General features: G+C 37.3%; 1 protein-coding gene across 1 annotated transcript in view; it reads left to right on the top strand.

The window, feature by feature from the left end:
- Positions 1-2,724: 2,724 nt before the first annotated feature.
- The window catches only part of LARS2 (leucyl-tRNA synthetase 2, mitochondrial), a gene marked incomplete at both ends in the record, with an annotated part of 85,760 nt that continues 70,281 nt past the window's right edge, over positions 2,725-18,203 (top strand). Inside the window, 3 exons of the mRNA XM_081996906.1 lie at positions 2,725-2,958; positions 4,790-4,918; positions 14,868-14,959. Coding sequence (XP_081853032.1) covers positions 2,725-2,958; positions 4,790-4,918; positions 14,868-14,959 — 455 coding nt within the window. The remainder of the gene's footprint in view (positions 2,959-4,789; positions 4,919-14,867; positions 14,960-18,203) is intronic.

Here is an 18,203-nt window from a genome sequence, read left to right as displayed (position 1 = left end):
TAATGCGTCCCCAGAGCGGCGAGCGCGGGCCTCGCCTGCTGTCAGCTCAACGGCTCTAACTGCCGCCTGCCTCCGTTCCGCTTCCTCGCGCTCAGCCTTGGGCGCCCTTTGCCTCTGGTACCCGCAGCCATGCGCTGTCCGCGTTTCCCCATGCCCGCTCCGTTAGTCTCGCTGCTTTCGCCCTGCCCCGCCGTCTCTCCCAGCGGCCCTGTGCCCCGCAGCACGCCTCCCCGAGGCTCCCGCCCCGCTGTGACTGCTCTCCCGTTAGCTCTTTCTTGCAGAGAGCTGCCTGCTCCCCTGCCTGCTTCTCCGGCAGTCGGCCATAGGGCTTTTGCTAATAAACTGCAGGGGGAAAAAAATAGGGAGGTTTTTGTTTTCTAATTCAAATTTGAGCCGCAGGGAAGAGCAAGGATTTTGATTGCCTGCCTCACTTGCAGGGTGAGTGAAACATGCCGGCCCTTACCAGGCAATTTTCAGAACCTTAATTTAGTAAAGGCTTCCTCTCTTGTGTGCTTATTGCATCTTTCCAGAGCAGGGTCTCAACCTTTGTTCCTGTGTCAGTCCAGCCCCTTCCTCCCTTCTTGGCACACCTGCCTGAGTTGGACAGTTTTGGCTTGTAACTTGCTCCTTTGAAGACTGACACAGCTGTGGGCCCAGACAGGGGCCATTACCAGGGGCCTGGAGGGGCACCATTCTTGTCCTCATCCCAAGGTCACAGGCTTGGAAAGGCAAAACCAGTTGGTGCTATGTCTTTTGCGTTTGGTTGTCCTCTGTGCTACAGGTCCTTGCTTGGCCCAACATGTGTGACTTGCTGATCATCGCATCTTGTGTGTGAGGGTGACTGGGAGCAAGAAAGAGACCACACATCTCTTTCTCATCCTGGAAGTCCCTGTGTTTAAATGAGCTTTGCTCTAATGCTGTGTGACCCAGGCTGTGGCCGCTTTTCCACTTGCATCCACTGCTTTGACCCCTGCTCGTGTGACCTGTAGGGCCTGAGGTCACCCAGATGTGCCCTGGCAGGAGTGACATTGGCAGGTGGGCTTCTCTTGAGCTGTGCACAGATGCGAGGTCTAACTTGTGTCTTTTCTGTCTCCCTTCAAAATGGATTCACCTGTGTATAACTGTTGGATTTTAAAATAATGTTCTTTGTAAATCAGCAATGCTGAAAATGGCCTGCCATAAGGAAGTTATGGCTCCTTTCTGTTGTAAAATAAATTGGAGTAATAGAAATAAGATATAAGCAATAAAGAAATAATAAAAATAAGAAAATAATGAAGTACTGAAGTGTTCTTGCTAATTTTGAGCTGAGTGAATAAGTGTAAGGCTAGGGAGGGGGAGAAATTTGGTGTCTCCTTAACTCATGTGCACCTGCATTGGGAATCCTGAGTTCAGTCCTGGATTTGTTGTTATTACAAATGAAAGAGATTTTGGAGATGAGCAACCAAAAATTCAAAGCGCTGTCATGACGCATGTAAATAAAAAATGTTTAAAAAAGCCCAATTGATAAATAAGAGAGAAAAGGTGCAATTCTGTAGGTAATGAGACAGTCAGTGAGGCCTTGTGTACAGGTATGGGGTGAATGTTCAGGAAGTATAACAACCAGTAGCTTACTGGGGGCCTAATTTAGGTGGTGTAGCAGTTATTTCTACTGATAATGTTGCTGTCATGTGGGAAATACATAAATAAAACTGTTTCTTATACAGAGTTTCTCTACACAGAGATTTTACTGATGTAACTCTGCAAGAAAAATTATGAACTGAAATAGCTAGCTTGATACAACAGTCAAGTGTATAGGCCAAAATTGAGGGGGGAAGAGGGGGGGAAGACAATCAACTGTAGAGAATAGGAAATACTGATATAAATAAAGAAACAAGTTTTCTAAAAAAGGAATTAGCAATGAAGATGAAGAAGAAATCTGAGAGTAGGGGTTTTTTTAATGCCCTATCTCCTACTGTAGGAACTAAAACCGGTAAATACCTTATTGAGACTGATCACGAACACACTGACTATTTGATCTTGCTCACATCTGAGGAGTTTTGTTTTAGAAGACTCACTCTGAAGCATATGAGGAGTTCTTTTAACTGGATTTTTAGTTGAAAAAGAACTGGATTGCTTTACTTGCTTGACTTGTTAAACTAGATCTTGTCTGAACAGTGTAAGTTTCCCATATAGTTCTTGCAGGAAGCTACTGACGAGGAAGCCCTTAGCAAAATAGTCAATTTAGAATATCTAGTTGAAATCTACTAATTATAGGCATCCTCCCCCATCTCTTTTCAGTGATGACACATTCTGTAGTTTTACAGGATAATTTCATCCAACTTCTTCTTTTCCTCATTTCATTCTGAATTTTTACTAACACCCTGTTAGCCATCGTCTTCTGTTCAGGCCGCTGACCTTCTTGAACCTTCGATAGACTGATCCTGCTTCTATGGGAGATTGAATGCAAGAATTTTATCTTATTAGAGAAGAAATCTAACAGAACAGTTTTGTTCTGTGCAAGAGCCACAGTTAGTTGTCTTGGCTAATAAATAAATGATTTTATAATTCAAACACATGAAAATAAAATGCAAGTACCATGGAAAACAGCCAAGTAATCTAAGTCAAGGTAAAATATGTTTCATAGCTACCAAATTTCTGTATAATCATAACAACCACTCAATTCCTGTTATATATAGTAGACTGAAATATGTATTTTTGTCTTTTTCAGCTATCATAAACTTAAGAATGCAGCTGGTTTGTCAGAGAGTTGGTGCTTGTTCCTCATGTTTTAAGAGACAACTAAATGGCATCCTGGGATTAATTAAATGGCAGAGAAAATTGGTTCCTGCTTGTACCAGAACTATTTACAGTGAGACGGGGAAATGGGAAAAAAGCTACGGGTTGGAGACAAGAAGAAGAGTTGAAAATTGGTGGCTCCCAAGAACAAAGGATCAGTTCTGCAGAATTTCAGAAACTGATGTAAGCATTATGAGAAATTTGGAAATTATGTGTTTGATATTTTTGTTTTCTCAGAATGAAATTAATCAAAAGTTAGTACAGTTGGCTTATAATAATGGGATGTATATTACATTTCAGGGGAAAATACTTTTTTATATGATAGTAGATTATTAAAAACCATTCATGAAATAGGTGGAAAACTAATAACTAAAAAAATCTTGAGGAAAAACAGAGTGATAAGCGAAGTATGAACTTGTAAATTTAGGAAGTGTTTAAGTAATCAGTCCTTTTTTTGTATATTATACCATATTTAGGAATTTATTATTTAAAGTATTAAAAGAAACATGTTCTACATTTGTAACTTCTGTAAACAATTTTCTTAAGATCTTGTTCCCAATGGCTATGACAAACCTATTACACTACATACTGTGACTCATTAAAATCTATGTTAAGGGAAGATGATTTTTGAAGAATATTTTCTGGTTTACAGTGTCTTGGGAATAATGAGTGACTTGCAGGGAAAAAAAAAAAAAACGTTTTCCAATGCAATAAAAGATCTTGAAAACAACAGTAATCTGTCTCTTGACTCTCTGCCTTCACAATTATGCTCGGTCACGTAGGTATAAAAACATTTTTGTACCCTTTCATGTTTGTTCTTTCCTAAAATGTGCCCTCTCTCCAACAAAAAATTGATTCTATCAAAAGTGTGAAAGAGAGAAAAGGGACTTACTTTTTCTGAGCCAGAAAACTGAGCTGAAAATGGTATGCATCCATACATGTAGCAGGGAAAGCATTAATTTAGGCTTGTGTCTAATATCTGACAATACACGTATACATAAATATCATATATACATCATACATATACTAAATTCTAAGTTGTGTTTTGGATGATATTTTTGTTTTGTCCTTACTTTTATCCTTAGATTTAATAACATCCCATATTAAGAGGCAAATAGTGTATAGTGCTGCAATGAAGTATTCAGATTATGTCTCATTTTGCCATTATTGGACAAAAGCAATAAAGAAGTAATATTTGATAAATATGAACAGAGTTTTGTTCAGAATAATAAAAGCTGCCTATAATTTTTTTCATTATTAACATAAGAAAAATAATGTAGGAACTTACCAAGCATGTATTGATGATAAATTCAATGGTAATCAAGATGTATTAGGAATAATTTATGTGAGAGAGAACAATGTTTGATTTCTTTCTAACTTTTGTCAATTTACTCAAAGCTAACTAAGTTAAATTCTTAGTTTCTTTTCACTATGCAAGGTACTGCTTTTAAGATGTCTTTGGATCTAAGCATACGTAGTGGAACTTCAGTGGATGTTCATGCAATTGTGAATGATTGAGTTAGTCACTCAGTGAGTTACTGCAGTTCAGCTGACAAAAAGAAACCGGCCAGGAATGAGATCCATGTTTGTTGTAAACAGAAAGTAAAAGACTTCCTTAAACTGTTAAGAGGATAATGTAATCTGTCATGTTTACATGTTTCAGTGGGACAGATTAGGAGTGCATAGATAATCGGTTACAGATGCTACAGTAGGGAATGGTGATTTGTTAAGCTGCAGTTAATATATCTCTTGTTGAGTAAAAATTGATTAAAAACATAATTTTCAAGTGCCATATAAATATCAGTTGATAAGATGGCAGCAAAGTCTGGTAAAACATTTCCATTTACAGCTCCAAGGGATTTGATCTTATGAACTTTGTCAGTGCTCACTGGGATCAGTTCCAGCAGTACCTTGTTTCTCTTCATGGTACTGTGTAGTTTATAATGTGTGCATGTATTTATTCAAGTGAAATGCTAACTCATGCTCTTACAACTTTCTAAAAATTTCTTTCTAGAAATCAAGACCAAAATTTTATGTGCTTTCTATGTTCCCATATCCTTCTGGAAAGCTTCACATGGGCCATGTTCGTGTCTACACCATCAGTGATGCAGTAGCTCGATTCCAGAAAATGAGAGGGATGCAGGTAAGAAAAAATCAGCCATGGGACTGGGTGGTTTTTTGATGTTTTAATATCATAATTGGTCAGGAAATTACTATTTTCCAAAATCCATGAAGGTGAAGGTTTAGTTGGAATATATGCTGCAGACATGTAGATAGTGACCTGTGCAGCTTTGAATATTGAGATTGGAGACTTTTTTAAAAAAAGGACGTATTCAGAACTCACTGATGATAACAAATTGCTAGAAACTATCTCAAATGATACAGCTGATGCTGTATCAGCTACCTGAATCTATTGATGTACAGCAGTGTTGATGAGATGTGTGGGCCACACCATTTCTATTGGAGAAGACTGAAGACCCTGCTGTCATCTAGGTGGCACCATGGGGGAGGAAAGGGTGTAGCTGGCGAGAGAAAACCGAGGCACCACAGGGGTCAACTCCTTTCATCTCTTCTGCTCCTGAGAACTGGTTGATGTCTTTTGTCAGAGGGACATCCTGCTCTTCTGTGCCAGCTGGGAGGGAAACCCTCTCTCATGACTGCTGCAAGAGGGGTGAACAGGGTCGTGTCACACGTCACATCATGTGGGTGTAACTAGCAGTTTCTGTTGTATAGCGGCTGACCCCTTGGCTTGCCTATTTCAGCCTTGCTCATACATATGAAACGCTGTCTTCTGAAGGTGCAAGCCTATGAGGTAGGCTAAGACTTAACTTACTGCATCTGCAAGGAGAAATCCCACATTCCCTTGAACACCCCATGGGGCGTTCTTCTGTTTCCCAGTCCACCCCATGCCTGCCATCATTTCTCCCTCTCTCCCTTCTCTCTTTCCCATAGGTAGAAGTAGCTGAGTGCATAGTCCCTGCAGTCTACAGGTAGGATCCTAACTGGTGTTTTGCAGTAAAGGCTGCTGGGTAAAATTTGAAGAATGTAAGGAAGTTGTTCAAGAATTGTGGCCTGAGTAACAACCATATTAAGGAGGATTCGGTAGGGGGAAAATATTAAGAGTCTGCGAAACAGCAGGAGGAGGAAAGAGAATACACAATTTTGGAGTAGGGAACAGATGGAAAGAAATAGCTATAGGCCAGAATCTAGGATGAGACTCGGAAAAGAATTCTCTCTAATGTACGAGAGAGAAGCAGGTCAAGAATATAGGAATCAGAACCTCAAAAGAGTACAAAGAAGATGAAATGGAGAAATAAATGTTAGTTGCTTGTTGTGGTAGTGAGTGCAGTTCCCCTGCTACAAATGCTGTAGAAGTGTAGCGTTTCCTGGATTTATCACCACTCATGAGACTCTTCAAGGTATTGTCACTGAATTATTCAGTGTGCTGCCTTTCCAAATACTATGTATTTTATGCCAATGATGAACATACCGTGCACTGAATATGTGCTGCTGCTTTACAGAAATGCATTCTCGTGCTTTTAAAATTACAGGAGAAAGAAATAGCTGCCTTAGAATTTAAATGAGAAAATAAAACCCCAATGTCTGTTGTAACACTAATCTTTCCTAACTACTCTGAATGACCAGAACTTTAAATCTCACTAAAAAAATCGAGTTAACTAGGCTCTTGAAGGGTCTTTTGATTCTTGCTTGATGTTAAGGCCACTGGAGATGTCGTTCCAGGACATAGCTCATCTCTCATCAATAAAAGTGGAGATATCCACTAAATTTCTGTTCAGAAAGATGGAAACTTGCTTATTCTTGTAGTGGCTAAATTAAAGTGAAAACAGTTGTCTGCATCCAGTAGGATGCTGTAGGTCTTAGCTTAGGTCTTAGCTTTTGGATACAAGGGAAGTAAGCACATTTAGTAGAAACCTTTGGAGAAAATGAGAAGATAATATTATTGCAATGAAATACAAGAGCCGCTGTGAAAACAATTTTTTATTTCTATGATTGCCTATTTTTTCCCAGAAAAGCTTTTGAAGTCTTTTAAAAGTTTTTAGATCTTGTATTCCAGCTTATTTTTATATTTTATGTAAAAATTACTTTGAAGGATATTAGAGTGCCTGTAGAACATGCTGAGTTTCTATAAATACTTGTATCTTCTGTTGTGTTAAGCAATCTGAACATCTATTTATGACTAAAGGTGGGTAGCCAAAGAATTTAACCTTCATGTACAATTAAGAGATGTGAAAGATCTCCCAGGTGATTTTCTGAGTATGTCAGACTAAGAGCTATTGTGTTAGTGATATACATTAACTTGCTGGAACTTATATGTACCTTAAAAAACCTTTTCTTCATTAGCCATGCTAATTTCTCCATCACTTAGAATCAAAGTCTTTATAATTGATTGTCTCCTCACAATTAATTTATCAGCCTCTAGATGTTTTCTCTGGCCATTGTCACAGTTGTACAATATGTTAAAGATTTCTTTATTGTGATGGTTTTAGGCTATGACATCGTTATGTCTTCTTATACATAAAATTTGATATTCCCAAGAAAAATGCTTTTCCCTGTATTCAGGAAATTACTGGAATTCTTCAGTACGTAAAAAGAAAGAATGCTTTAGAAACAAAAAGTGCTAGTATGCATATTTTTGAAGTTAGTCTATGGATTTTTTTTTTTCTTTCTGGAAAATCAGCTTTAGTATTGCATGTTTGAAAGTTCAGGAACAGCTAATTTTTCTCAAGTCAAAATTTAAGTAGAAGTGAATGGATTTCAGGTATTCAAGGCAAGTTTAGGATAAGATTTTTTAGTAGTAATGTTGTTTAAACTTTGCTTCCATCATTTCCAAACTCAAAAAAAGGCAATGTCATTGAAAATAGTCTTAGGAACTGTATCTCCACATGTTGATGTAGAACTGACCCTGGTTAGGAAGTCATAAAACTGTGCTAAAGGCAATACAGGTAGATTGAAAGTGTTTCCTCTTACTGTGGAAAATACAGGCAACAACATTCTGACGTATAGTTCCCAGGGAAAACTTCAGACCACAACGTATATTTGTTGTTGAATAAACAGTGAGGGAAAATATATGTGTTGTGTACATAGTTGACTAGTATACATGGTTGAGTAAGAGAGTAATATATGTTGAATAAGGTGAAGATATTTTTCTTAAGAGAATGCCTTCATGAGAAAATAGTAAATTAGTTTCACATTGATTTAATCTGAACAGGCTTATTTATTATAAGACTTAAGTAAGGATAAGCTTGAATGCCTTTACAAAGGGATTAGAGCTCCTTAAGTAAATTGGAACCATTCTTTGGAATGCATTCATGTAATTTCTCCATATTGGAGGTAGTTTGTGATCTTGATTGGGAAAGTGTTAAATCATTTGGATGCTGGGTTTTTTTTGTTTTCCTAAAATGGAACTTTAGTATTTCATTTCTCTGGCTGGATAGGATCTGATTTTGTTTCAATTAAAATATGTGTAGAGATAATATGCACTGAAATCTACTGATATGCTGTTATTTGCCAGAAACCTGTACTTCACCAGCATTTTAAGTGAGAAAATAAGTATTTATTGTTCTCCCCTGCTCCACCTCCCCTTGTTTTTGGAAGAAATAAAGCTGTAGATCATATTGGTGACTCACGACACGAAAATGGGCATTCAGACAGATTGCCTAATGAGCAGCAGCCTTTTCTGCAGTATGTGACTGGCTGGTGATTTCTTAAATGGTGTGCAGGGGTGGGATTTAATGCAAGTGTAACATCGCAATAGGCAATCGCTTTTTCAATGTACTAATAAGCGATAAGCTTCACAGAGTTTTCGGTAGGGGATGTGTGAATGTGTATATCGCAGTACAGAGGTAATGACCAGAGTTGTATCTGTACGGGGCCAGCACACTAATTGTGCCCATGGGTGATAAAGTCCTGTTTTGTTTTACCTGAAGGTCTGGAGCACTGTCTTGTTCTAACACTCCTCAAGTACCTGTAGGCAGTGCATGGGAAACGAACTCTGTCATGCACTTGGATTGGGTTGTGGGGTAAATGATTAGGTTCTAGAGTACATCTGTAAGATAACTTGTTTACATTCTAATTACGGGAGATGAAGTTTGAAGCCTTTGCATGGGAACTGTAAACCATATAGATTACTTGGCATGAATGCACTGAGCTGGTCTCTTTCCAAAATGTGGTAAGGATAACATTTTTCTTGAAGTGCAGTTTAAACAATTTTTGTTTATGGAGGGTTCTAGTCACAGATCTTATTACAAATATATTTCTTTAAAAATGCTATGAAAAAGTAATTTATATATTTTAAACTACAAATTTGTATCTATTAATAAACTGATCCAGAACTATAATGTGCAGTTTCTGGTTGTGTTTTCTCTGTGAATTTACATGCATGTTGTGAATTCAAATGTAGGAGTTTTGAAAGAAGTTAAGAAACTTCCTATTCATTATTTGAAAGTGCCATGCAAAAGTTAGAGATATTCATGGTGATTTCCACCGTGGCAGATTTCCAGTCTGCTGCTGGCTTGGGGAAAAAGTATTTACCATTGCTTTATCATGCTATAATTATCAACTCTTTGATAAATTCCAAAGTGGATAATTTGTGCCTCTCAGAGGACTGAGAATAATTCCCTTAGCAATCAGTAAACAGAGAATGATTCAGTTCAATAGTTCCTGTGATATCTTTTTAATAAAATTTTGAATTGAAATTGATACCGCAGTGAGGCTGTCACGTGTGACAGAAATGTGAGAAATGAGAATGATCGTGGAACAATTCAGGGTGAAATTCCTGTACACTATGATCAGATTTCTTAATTTATACTTAAACTGCTCCTGATAGATGGGATTGGAATATTGTCAGTGATATTTCCACAATATCCCCAAATGACTTAAAGAGTATTTTCAGTTTATCCAGAGCAACTTTTTTAAAAAAAAGGATGTATTTTCATTAATTGTTTTCCCTTTCAGCAGTGAATCTTAATATTCTTGAAATTGCAAAAGTGAATGGTATTGGAGAAAGACAGGCAAGTTTTTAATTAAAACTTTATGATGAGTTCATCAGTAGGATGAATTATTTCAATACAGTTCCATTTTCGGATCATCATTAGCTGCTATTCTCCACCATTTTTTTCTGAGGCTGTTTTGTCCTTTTGCCAAGTTATTTTCTGTGGTATAAACCAAGTGGAAAGTATTACAAGTATCCTATGTGGATTGAATGTTATTTAAATTTAGTTTTCCAGTTGCAAGTACTGAAGGTGTTAATGAGCTCAATCCGTTTCATTTTGAAAGAAAAAGAGAAAATGAGATATTGCTTTAAATGCAATTATGTTAGACAAGAATGTGTGAGATTAAGGAGGTGAGAGACACCTTTGTTTTCTAGATATTTGTGGTAGTGTGTGGACATAGCATAATTTCTCATATTTTGTATCTTGTGAGGGCAAGAAATAAATGAGAGTGTTTTATAAGCAGAGTTATGTTTTGATAGAAATCTGTGTGGGTTGATTATTTTTTAATTTGAAAGTGCCTTATCAGGATGCTAATAGGCAGCGTTCTATTGCAGAGAAGCATTGAAATAGTCCTTGCTAGAATGTAAACACTAATCAAAAATTCGTTATTTTAGTCTATTTCCAGATATGCCTTGTCTGCTCAGGCTTTTTTGTTTGGTGGTAGTGGTAATTTTTAGCTGTTGTCTAATGGTGTTTATTACCTAGTGCACATAAAAGACAATCTAGGCTGCATTCAGGTGGAGGTCTTGTATTTAAAATGTGTTGTATCTGTAAACTGTCAATTTACAAATCAGATTTTCAACACATTCAGCCTAATTGTAGGCCGCCAGTGGAAGGAGCAACCATCTCTCCTTTCCCCTCTCCAACCACATGTTCTTACCCGTCTCATTCAACATGTGGTTGCACAGTTGGGAGATGACAGGAGCTCCCTGCTGGAGCCAGGGGTGTTTTCTGGCAGCTGGAACTCATGACCACTAATCATCTATTCTGTCAGCTTTTTTTTGTTAGTTCATGTTGAGCATAGATACAGGAATGTAGACTTTGCTGTATTCATTCAAATCACTAATCTGTCAGCAAGCCTCTCCATTTTCATTTTTTGTTGTCTTCTCTTATCATACATTCTTTGAAATAAATATATTTATTTGCAGGCATTTTGAACACTGATTCTGCTGTCTGTCTTAAAATTTAGAATGCATCAATCTGGATGTGGGAAAGATGCATCAGCTCCCTGGTCATAGTTTTGAGACATACTGAGCACATCAGGAGAGCAAACAACTTATTTGTTTCTCTGCAAACATTAAGGAAAATTCACTGAATTGTCCATCCTAGTTACGTTGACGGAGGCATAAAACTCAGTCTTATGAGATCATTGACAGCTTTGTGTTGTATAGTACTTACTGATCTCGCCTACTAATGTCGGTGTGATGGGCTGATTGTTACAGCAGTGAATAGCTGAAAACCCTCTCAGAGGAACAGCTGAGATCTTGGAAATTAATAAATGGAGTTACTGTGTTTTCCTATACTTCATCCCACAGCCAGATTAAGAGCTCTAGCCATCGTTAATGACAGATTTTTGACCATGCTGTGAAATGACTCTTAAAGTGATGCTTCGAGCTAATAGGAAGTCAGAGTCTTTGGGATCTAAAATATTTCAAAATGCAACTGTTTTCCTTTTTAATAGCCTGCTCCTGAAAAGACTGCTCAGTGTGGTAGTTAGCAAGCACTTTGTTCCGCGCATACCAATAAATCCGTTCATTGCAACTTCATGTTCCCGTGCAAAACATAGTATGTTGAGTGGTAGAAAATGCCAGTCTTTCATAGCTGATTCTGCCTGACCATGTGAACTTCTGAGGATCTTAAGCCGTGTAATCTGTGTTCAAGACTAGCCTAGTAGTGTTAAGCTGGAAGAGTTTACCTGTCCACTTCATCGTGAAGGACAGAAACACATGGCTGCCTTTGGTGACAGTACTGGCTTCTGCTGTCTTAAAATGACTGAAACTATAGCCTGCCTTCTTTTACCAGGTATAGGCACCCTTAGACTTATGCAGGCCTCCTGTCTTACAAGTTATGTTCAGTATTTGTTTTTCTTTCTCTTTGTGGCAGAGAAAATACTGTCTGTACAGAGAAGCAATGCTTGGACAAACGGTTACTCTAGTGAGCAGAATTGATCCCTCAGTTGCATAAGGTTTAGAGACTGCTGTCAGAAGCAATCAAGTCAATGTTCAAGAAAATGGATGACTTTTTTTCCTTCTGCTCATCTGTAATGCTGGAGGGAGCAGCCATGTTTTCTGCTAGTTAGAGCCTGTGACCAACCCATCAAGGAGCTACAAGGAAGTTACTTTCTTCCTATTTTTCCTTTGTTTTGAACAGTCAAACTGTTCCTTCCTTTGTGCCAACTTCTGACATGTTAGTTGTGTATTTCTTCTCCCTCTTCCATGTCTCTTCAAATTTTTGATGTTTTTCAGAACAGTTAATCTCAGCCTTGTGTTTTATGTTGGCTACGTAGAGTTAAGGTGGAATGGCAAGTGCGGTGTGGAGACTGTGGCATTTTAACTGTAGATACGTAACATGCATTCCAGCCAGAAGCAGATGACCTGTTGTTTAGACAAATGCATTTCACAAACCTTTCAAATCCATTCATGGTAGAGCAGTAAAAGAGACAATAAACTTGAAATAATTTTCTAAACCACTGTGCATATTACATTCATCTCTATAGCAACTACATAAATAGATCTATCCTGGAGATTAATTTGAGGATATTTTTAATGTCTTTTTAAATTCAAGTTTCTGATTGAAACTTGAATTAGCGTACTTCTTCAGCCCTTTAACTTAAAGAATGCTATTGGTTGTTAAATCGAACTGTCTTTTGAATGTGATAAGTGAATACACTGTATGATATTTTTAATATACGTGCTAGAATTGGGAAGATTTGTGTAAGCAGATAACTCCTGCTAGCACTGATGGTACAGTGATAAAATGTCTGCACATTAGCTGTCTGGAGCATCAGTCAGCCCTTTTGGGGAGTCTGTAACTGTTAGTGAAGCTGTTCTTCCCACATCTTTTTGCTCATGAGTGTGAGAAATGAGATTGTGCCTTGCTTTTGGCTGCCTATCTATATCCAGGAGATCTTCAGAAGCCAAGTTTTACAAAAATTAATCAAGAGTACATTTTCTGATCTCGCTTAATGTGCATCAGCTTGTAGTAAGGCATTTGTCTAAACAAATGGGGTTTAAATAAGAGAAAATATGTATTCTACATGAAAAAAAAAAAAACCTGGTTTATTTCATCGTTTCTGTCCAGCGATGGGTTATCAGCAATAGGAGAGGTCAAAAAGAGCTGAGCTGCAGAAACTAATATTTTAGTGTGGCCTTGAAAAATTCTGTTGAGATTTGTAGTGTATGTAAAGTTTACCTTTCTTTTTTTCTCTTTTATACCAATAGTTTTGATTGCTGGTAGGGGGAGGGAAAGGAGAAGGGTTGGGGAGAATTGTGCCTCAACAGGGCATTGACGAGTGGTTGAGGCTCCAAATGAGATTTTCCATGTAATGCTTATAATGTGGAAAAGTAGGGAGTTAGGACTCATATTTTCTGACAGTGTGATATGAGGAACAATAATCTTTCTGATAATAGGGAAAATTTGTAACACAGCATAGCATTCTGATTTTTATTAGATTTATACATGAAAAACGTGTTGTGCATGGACCGTTACTGTACTGGCTTGAATCACAGTTGATCACAGGTTAATACCTTTAGTTTTGTTGCTGTACCAGCAAAGTAATGATATACAGCAGGTTTAGTTTTAGCTCAGTATTGCAAACGAGAGTGCTGAGGAGTCACATCTGTTAAATCCTGTTGCTTTCACACTGAGTTGGTGCCTAGGGCACCTTTATAAACATGTCTATAAAATATTTTTTATTAAAGAATCACTGAAGTCAGAGGATTGGAAGGTTGTGGCAAAGAAGAATAAAAATAATTCAAACCAGTGACAAAAGTAGCTCTTATGCTTCTGAAACAGAGACTTTTCACACAGAGATAGTTTATGAGATTAGTATTGCTGGGCTTCCTTTCTTATTGCTTCTTTGCTTACATGCCACTAAAGAACAAGTTCTTTATATACATACATATACTAAGGGGTAAAAATTTGTATTTCTTACTACCTGTAAAATGTTATTTAGTCATGTTTTGTTATTGTTAAACTTGTGTTACTTTAATTGTAATTATTGAATTTATAGCACATTTGTAGGTGTAAGAAATGGGATTAGTTTTATCAGGTATCCAATATATGTGTGTTTAATGAAGGCATCTTAAGTACTGGCCTTTCTTTCCCTGGTTATTAAACAGGTTTTTTGAATACTTACTGTATTGCTAGATTATTTTTCTAAATAATTTGCATGTTAATAGGAAAGATATATATCTATTTCAATAGAAGTTATCTATTCTATTTCCTAGTAAACATTTTTTTTACACCTTTATTTGTGGTCATGAAATACAGTTTGTCAGTCTGTGGTCTATATTTACAAAAGATATTTTAGTAAAATTGGACTAAAACAGTTTTCCTCATCCTCTTCATTTTATCTGTTGGATTTAACGCTGTCATAGGGTATCTTTCTTTTTTTTCTTTCAAAAAAAAAAAGTGGGCTACACATCAGGTGCAGTTATGAAACCGTTGGTTCAATTAGTTTTGCTTGCTTTCTTCTTGTCCTTCTTTAGAATGGATATTTGATTCTGTTTAGCAGTAGCATCAATTGCTAATTTTGACCACCACACAAATTTATAGAGGATTGATTTTTGTCATTGTCAACCTGGTATTGAACTAGTCCCGAGGATTTATTACATAATAAAATAAGCTCTAACATCGCGTTGTAGATAGCAAGTATGCTTCATATTCATAATTTAAAACAGGCCTAGCCGTAGTTGGCATGTTTTGAAGAGGTTCAATTCAGACAAAGCAAATGCTGAAATGCAAAGCACCATTCATTATTTGTATGTGAAACACCATTCATTATTTGGAGGCCTGTGTGTGTTACTGATGCCATTCGAGAAAGTTACATAAGATTGTGTTTTTCCTTTTTGCTGACAGGTGATCAATCCAATGGGTTGGGATGCATTTGGTTTACCAGCAGAAAATGCTGCAGTTGAACATGGGCTTCACCCTGCAAGCTGGACACAAAGGTAGTTTTTAATGAATTTAAGTAATATGACATTTCACTGTGAATACCTGTACTGTGGCCCCCATAAACCAACAAAACAGAGTAAAACCAGTGTAGAAGTAGAAGAAAGATGGTACAGAAAGAACCAGGATTATTTGCCAATGTTTTAAGGAACTGTGCAGATTATTTGGTTTTCAAAAATAAATGTATCAGGATGATTTTCAAGGTTTTAATCTCAATGACTTTTGACTAGTAAAAAGGTAGAATATTGAAAGAGTGACATTTCCCAAATACCCAAATCAGTGAGTAAGAAATAAATGAGAATTTCATTATGGTGAGTTAAATCTTAGTATGGAATACACAGTTAAAAATTATGAGCTACATGGTTAGATTTACTAGCAGTTTTCAGTACCGTGCAAAAGAGGAAAAAGAAAGTGTTTTCATTTGTGATTGGGTCTTGCAGTAAAAAGTAAAAAGCAGCCATTATTGCTGCTGATTTCTGTGAAAGTTTTGGGCTTTAGACAGCGGAACTGGGTGTTGTGTTCCCTTAATATTCTTTAAAATGAGTAGAAAGTTATATAAGTAAACATTAATTTCTATAAATGAGTCAGAAACCAATTTTCTTAAGTGAAGTGCTCTGTGCTCTGGATGCAGTAACCTAGCCATGGTATGTTTTTGGACCTTGATCCATTTCCTTCTTTGATAATGCTGTTTCTTTTAATTTTTTTCATGCTAAGAAAAAAAGATACTTATTTCCCATGTTAAGATACTTGATACTTTTCCAACTAAAATATGATGGCAACTGATTTCACTTAGGGAGAATGCATGAATGCACTACACAGATTCTGAGGTAGTTATGCTCATTTTTTAAAACTTCCTCCATGGTATGATTTAGGAAATAGTATGTGTGAGAACCAGTTACCATCAAGACACAAACCCCTAGTTTTGTTCTTCTGAGACAGTCTGAAAAATCACTGTGCACAGTCTGGTGTGGGCTATCAATTATATTGTGGTATGGTCAGCAAATTGATGATTTCTGTCTTTCAGTAAACCTACTGAAGCTTAGCTGTAAAACAAATCTATGTATCTGTTATGTTGGAGTGGCTCGTTTTTCCCTCAGTTATCTTGATGAAACCTTCACCAGATAGATCTCTGTGATCCTTACCTGCATGACACGAGGCACAGAGTAGTGAGGTTTGTAGTTTTCAGATAACAAGACTGACGTTAAGTACATGCTGATTACAAAAGAGTTAGTGTTTTCCCCTTCTCTCTACTACATGGTCCCTCCTAACCTCTTGTCCTGCAAGTGCCAAAGCTGTGTTGTTGAAGTGACTTAGCTTGCGAACTCAGAAAGAAGAAAGCCATTCTGCCAGCTGACTGAGTTGAATTGGCTCAAAAGGAAAGCAGTGAGCATGTGGGGCAGAGACTGTGCGATAGCAAAGGACTGTATCAGTTCAGCCTGTCTTATCTTAGCAGTTTGTTTAGGTCATATCAAAAAATGTGTGACAGGGGACAGCCTGAGCTGATACTCGTCTGCTACTTCTTGTGCTGTTCTGCTTTTCTCTGTTCTTGGAAATAGATGCGTGTTGTTTCATACACTTAAAGCAGTTCAGCTAGTACAATGAGTACAAGATGTTTTATACTAGAAGAAAATTTGCTTAGAAAATTTCCTTAGTGCTGGAAAGAGTAAGATTGTCTAGTTTTAAGAATTAGATAACAATATTATAACAACAAACTGAGAAAAGTTAGCACACCATCATTGGGAGTGATTATAATAACATCCAAATAGGAAAATTATTTACATACCCAATTTTTTAATTATGGTAAGGAAGGGAGTTGGTTCATTGCTGTCTCCTGTCTTCTTCACTGTCCCTGTCCTGAATGTTTCTCATGGTTGCAGCAGGGATGACTGAACTGAACATGGAGCTGTGATGGTGTGATAGCAACCTGATGTCACCTGTAAAAGTGAGCACACTGTAAGCATTTCAGCTTACTTGTTTCAGGATTGAGCAACCAAATTTCAGAGCATCCTCATTTTCTGAAGAGGTGATTTAAAATGAACTCAAATTGACTATTGCTTCTTACATTCTCAGAGTTAGGAAAAAACATAAAACAAATTGAAGACAGAGTTACTTACAGAAAACACACAGAAATTTTTATTGGTAAGAGTTAGTGGCAGAAGCTTTGTGAAAATACACTCAAATTTGATTTTTTTTTTTTAATTGGTACAGTTCATTGAGTGGCACTTTAATAGAAGCCGTACTACTGAAAGTGTGGTTTCTCTCAGTGGAAGCTGTGAGTCCATATGAGGATATCCTGGTACACCCATACTGGGAAGGGTACCTTACCAGAAAAGGCAAGCCTTTTCTAGTGTGACTGGGGCTCTGTGACTGTTAATACTGGATACTTGCATCACTCAGTTATTCAGCAATGCAAGTTTTGTTCTGGTAAGCATTAAATGCTTGGTTTCATGACTGTCAGATTAGCCACTGTCGGGGGGATACAAGATACTTTATGTGACATAATGCATTTTAGTAGAAAGTTAAAAGTCTGTAAGAAATTTTAAGCAATTTTAAAGCATGTGAATGAAATCACATCAGGTCACTAGTTAATAATCTGTAATTGTGGGAATTTTGGTAAACTGTATTTAGTATGTTTTCAAAATAGAGCTTCACTGTATATTCTGAGATATCTTTTTTCACATTTTTAATATAATATGTCTGGGGCAAGGTCTAGCCCTACAGTATCACAGCTGACTTAAGTTCATCTGTGGCTGTGCTTCCACCAGAAGTTTAGGGGTCCTTGTCACCTCCCCAGATATTATGTTCCCACCACCTCCTCTGTGTTGGCTCAGCTGTTTTTGCAACCACAGTATTGGTTTCATCAGCCTGTTGATCAGAGGCAAGCAAGAAAACTGATAGGGTTTGGTTTTGGGCTTTTTTTGAGAACTTTTTGTAGGGCATGTCTTCAGTTGAATGGGTAAGCAGATTCAATTTATCCTATAGCCACACAATCACCAGAGTTAAAGCAAAATACAGCCAGGATATCACTGCCACAATAGAGCAGGATCAAGCTGATGGTGAAAGTGGATCCTACTGCATTGTGAAGATTTCAGAGGGCCCTTTGGCTCAACTGCAGTAAAGATAATTAAAAATAGTGGGAAGTGATGCTTTATGAACATTTCCCTCAAACTGCAGTGCCATATTTGCTTTTCAGTTATGCTCAAATCAAAAGAAGAAAAATTGTTGTCTTGTATACACAGTCAT

The sequence above is a fragment of the Phaethon aethereus genome (assembly GCF_964289735.1).
Source record: "Phaethon aethereus genome assembly, chromosome: 2".
Taxonomy (NCBI): Eukaryota; Metazoa; Chordata; class Aves; order Phaethontiformes; family Phaethontidae; genus Phaethon; species Phaethon aethereus.
The sequence above is the reverse complement of the archived record's forward strand: the minus strand, read 5'-3'. Positions and strand labels throughout refer to the sequence as shown.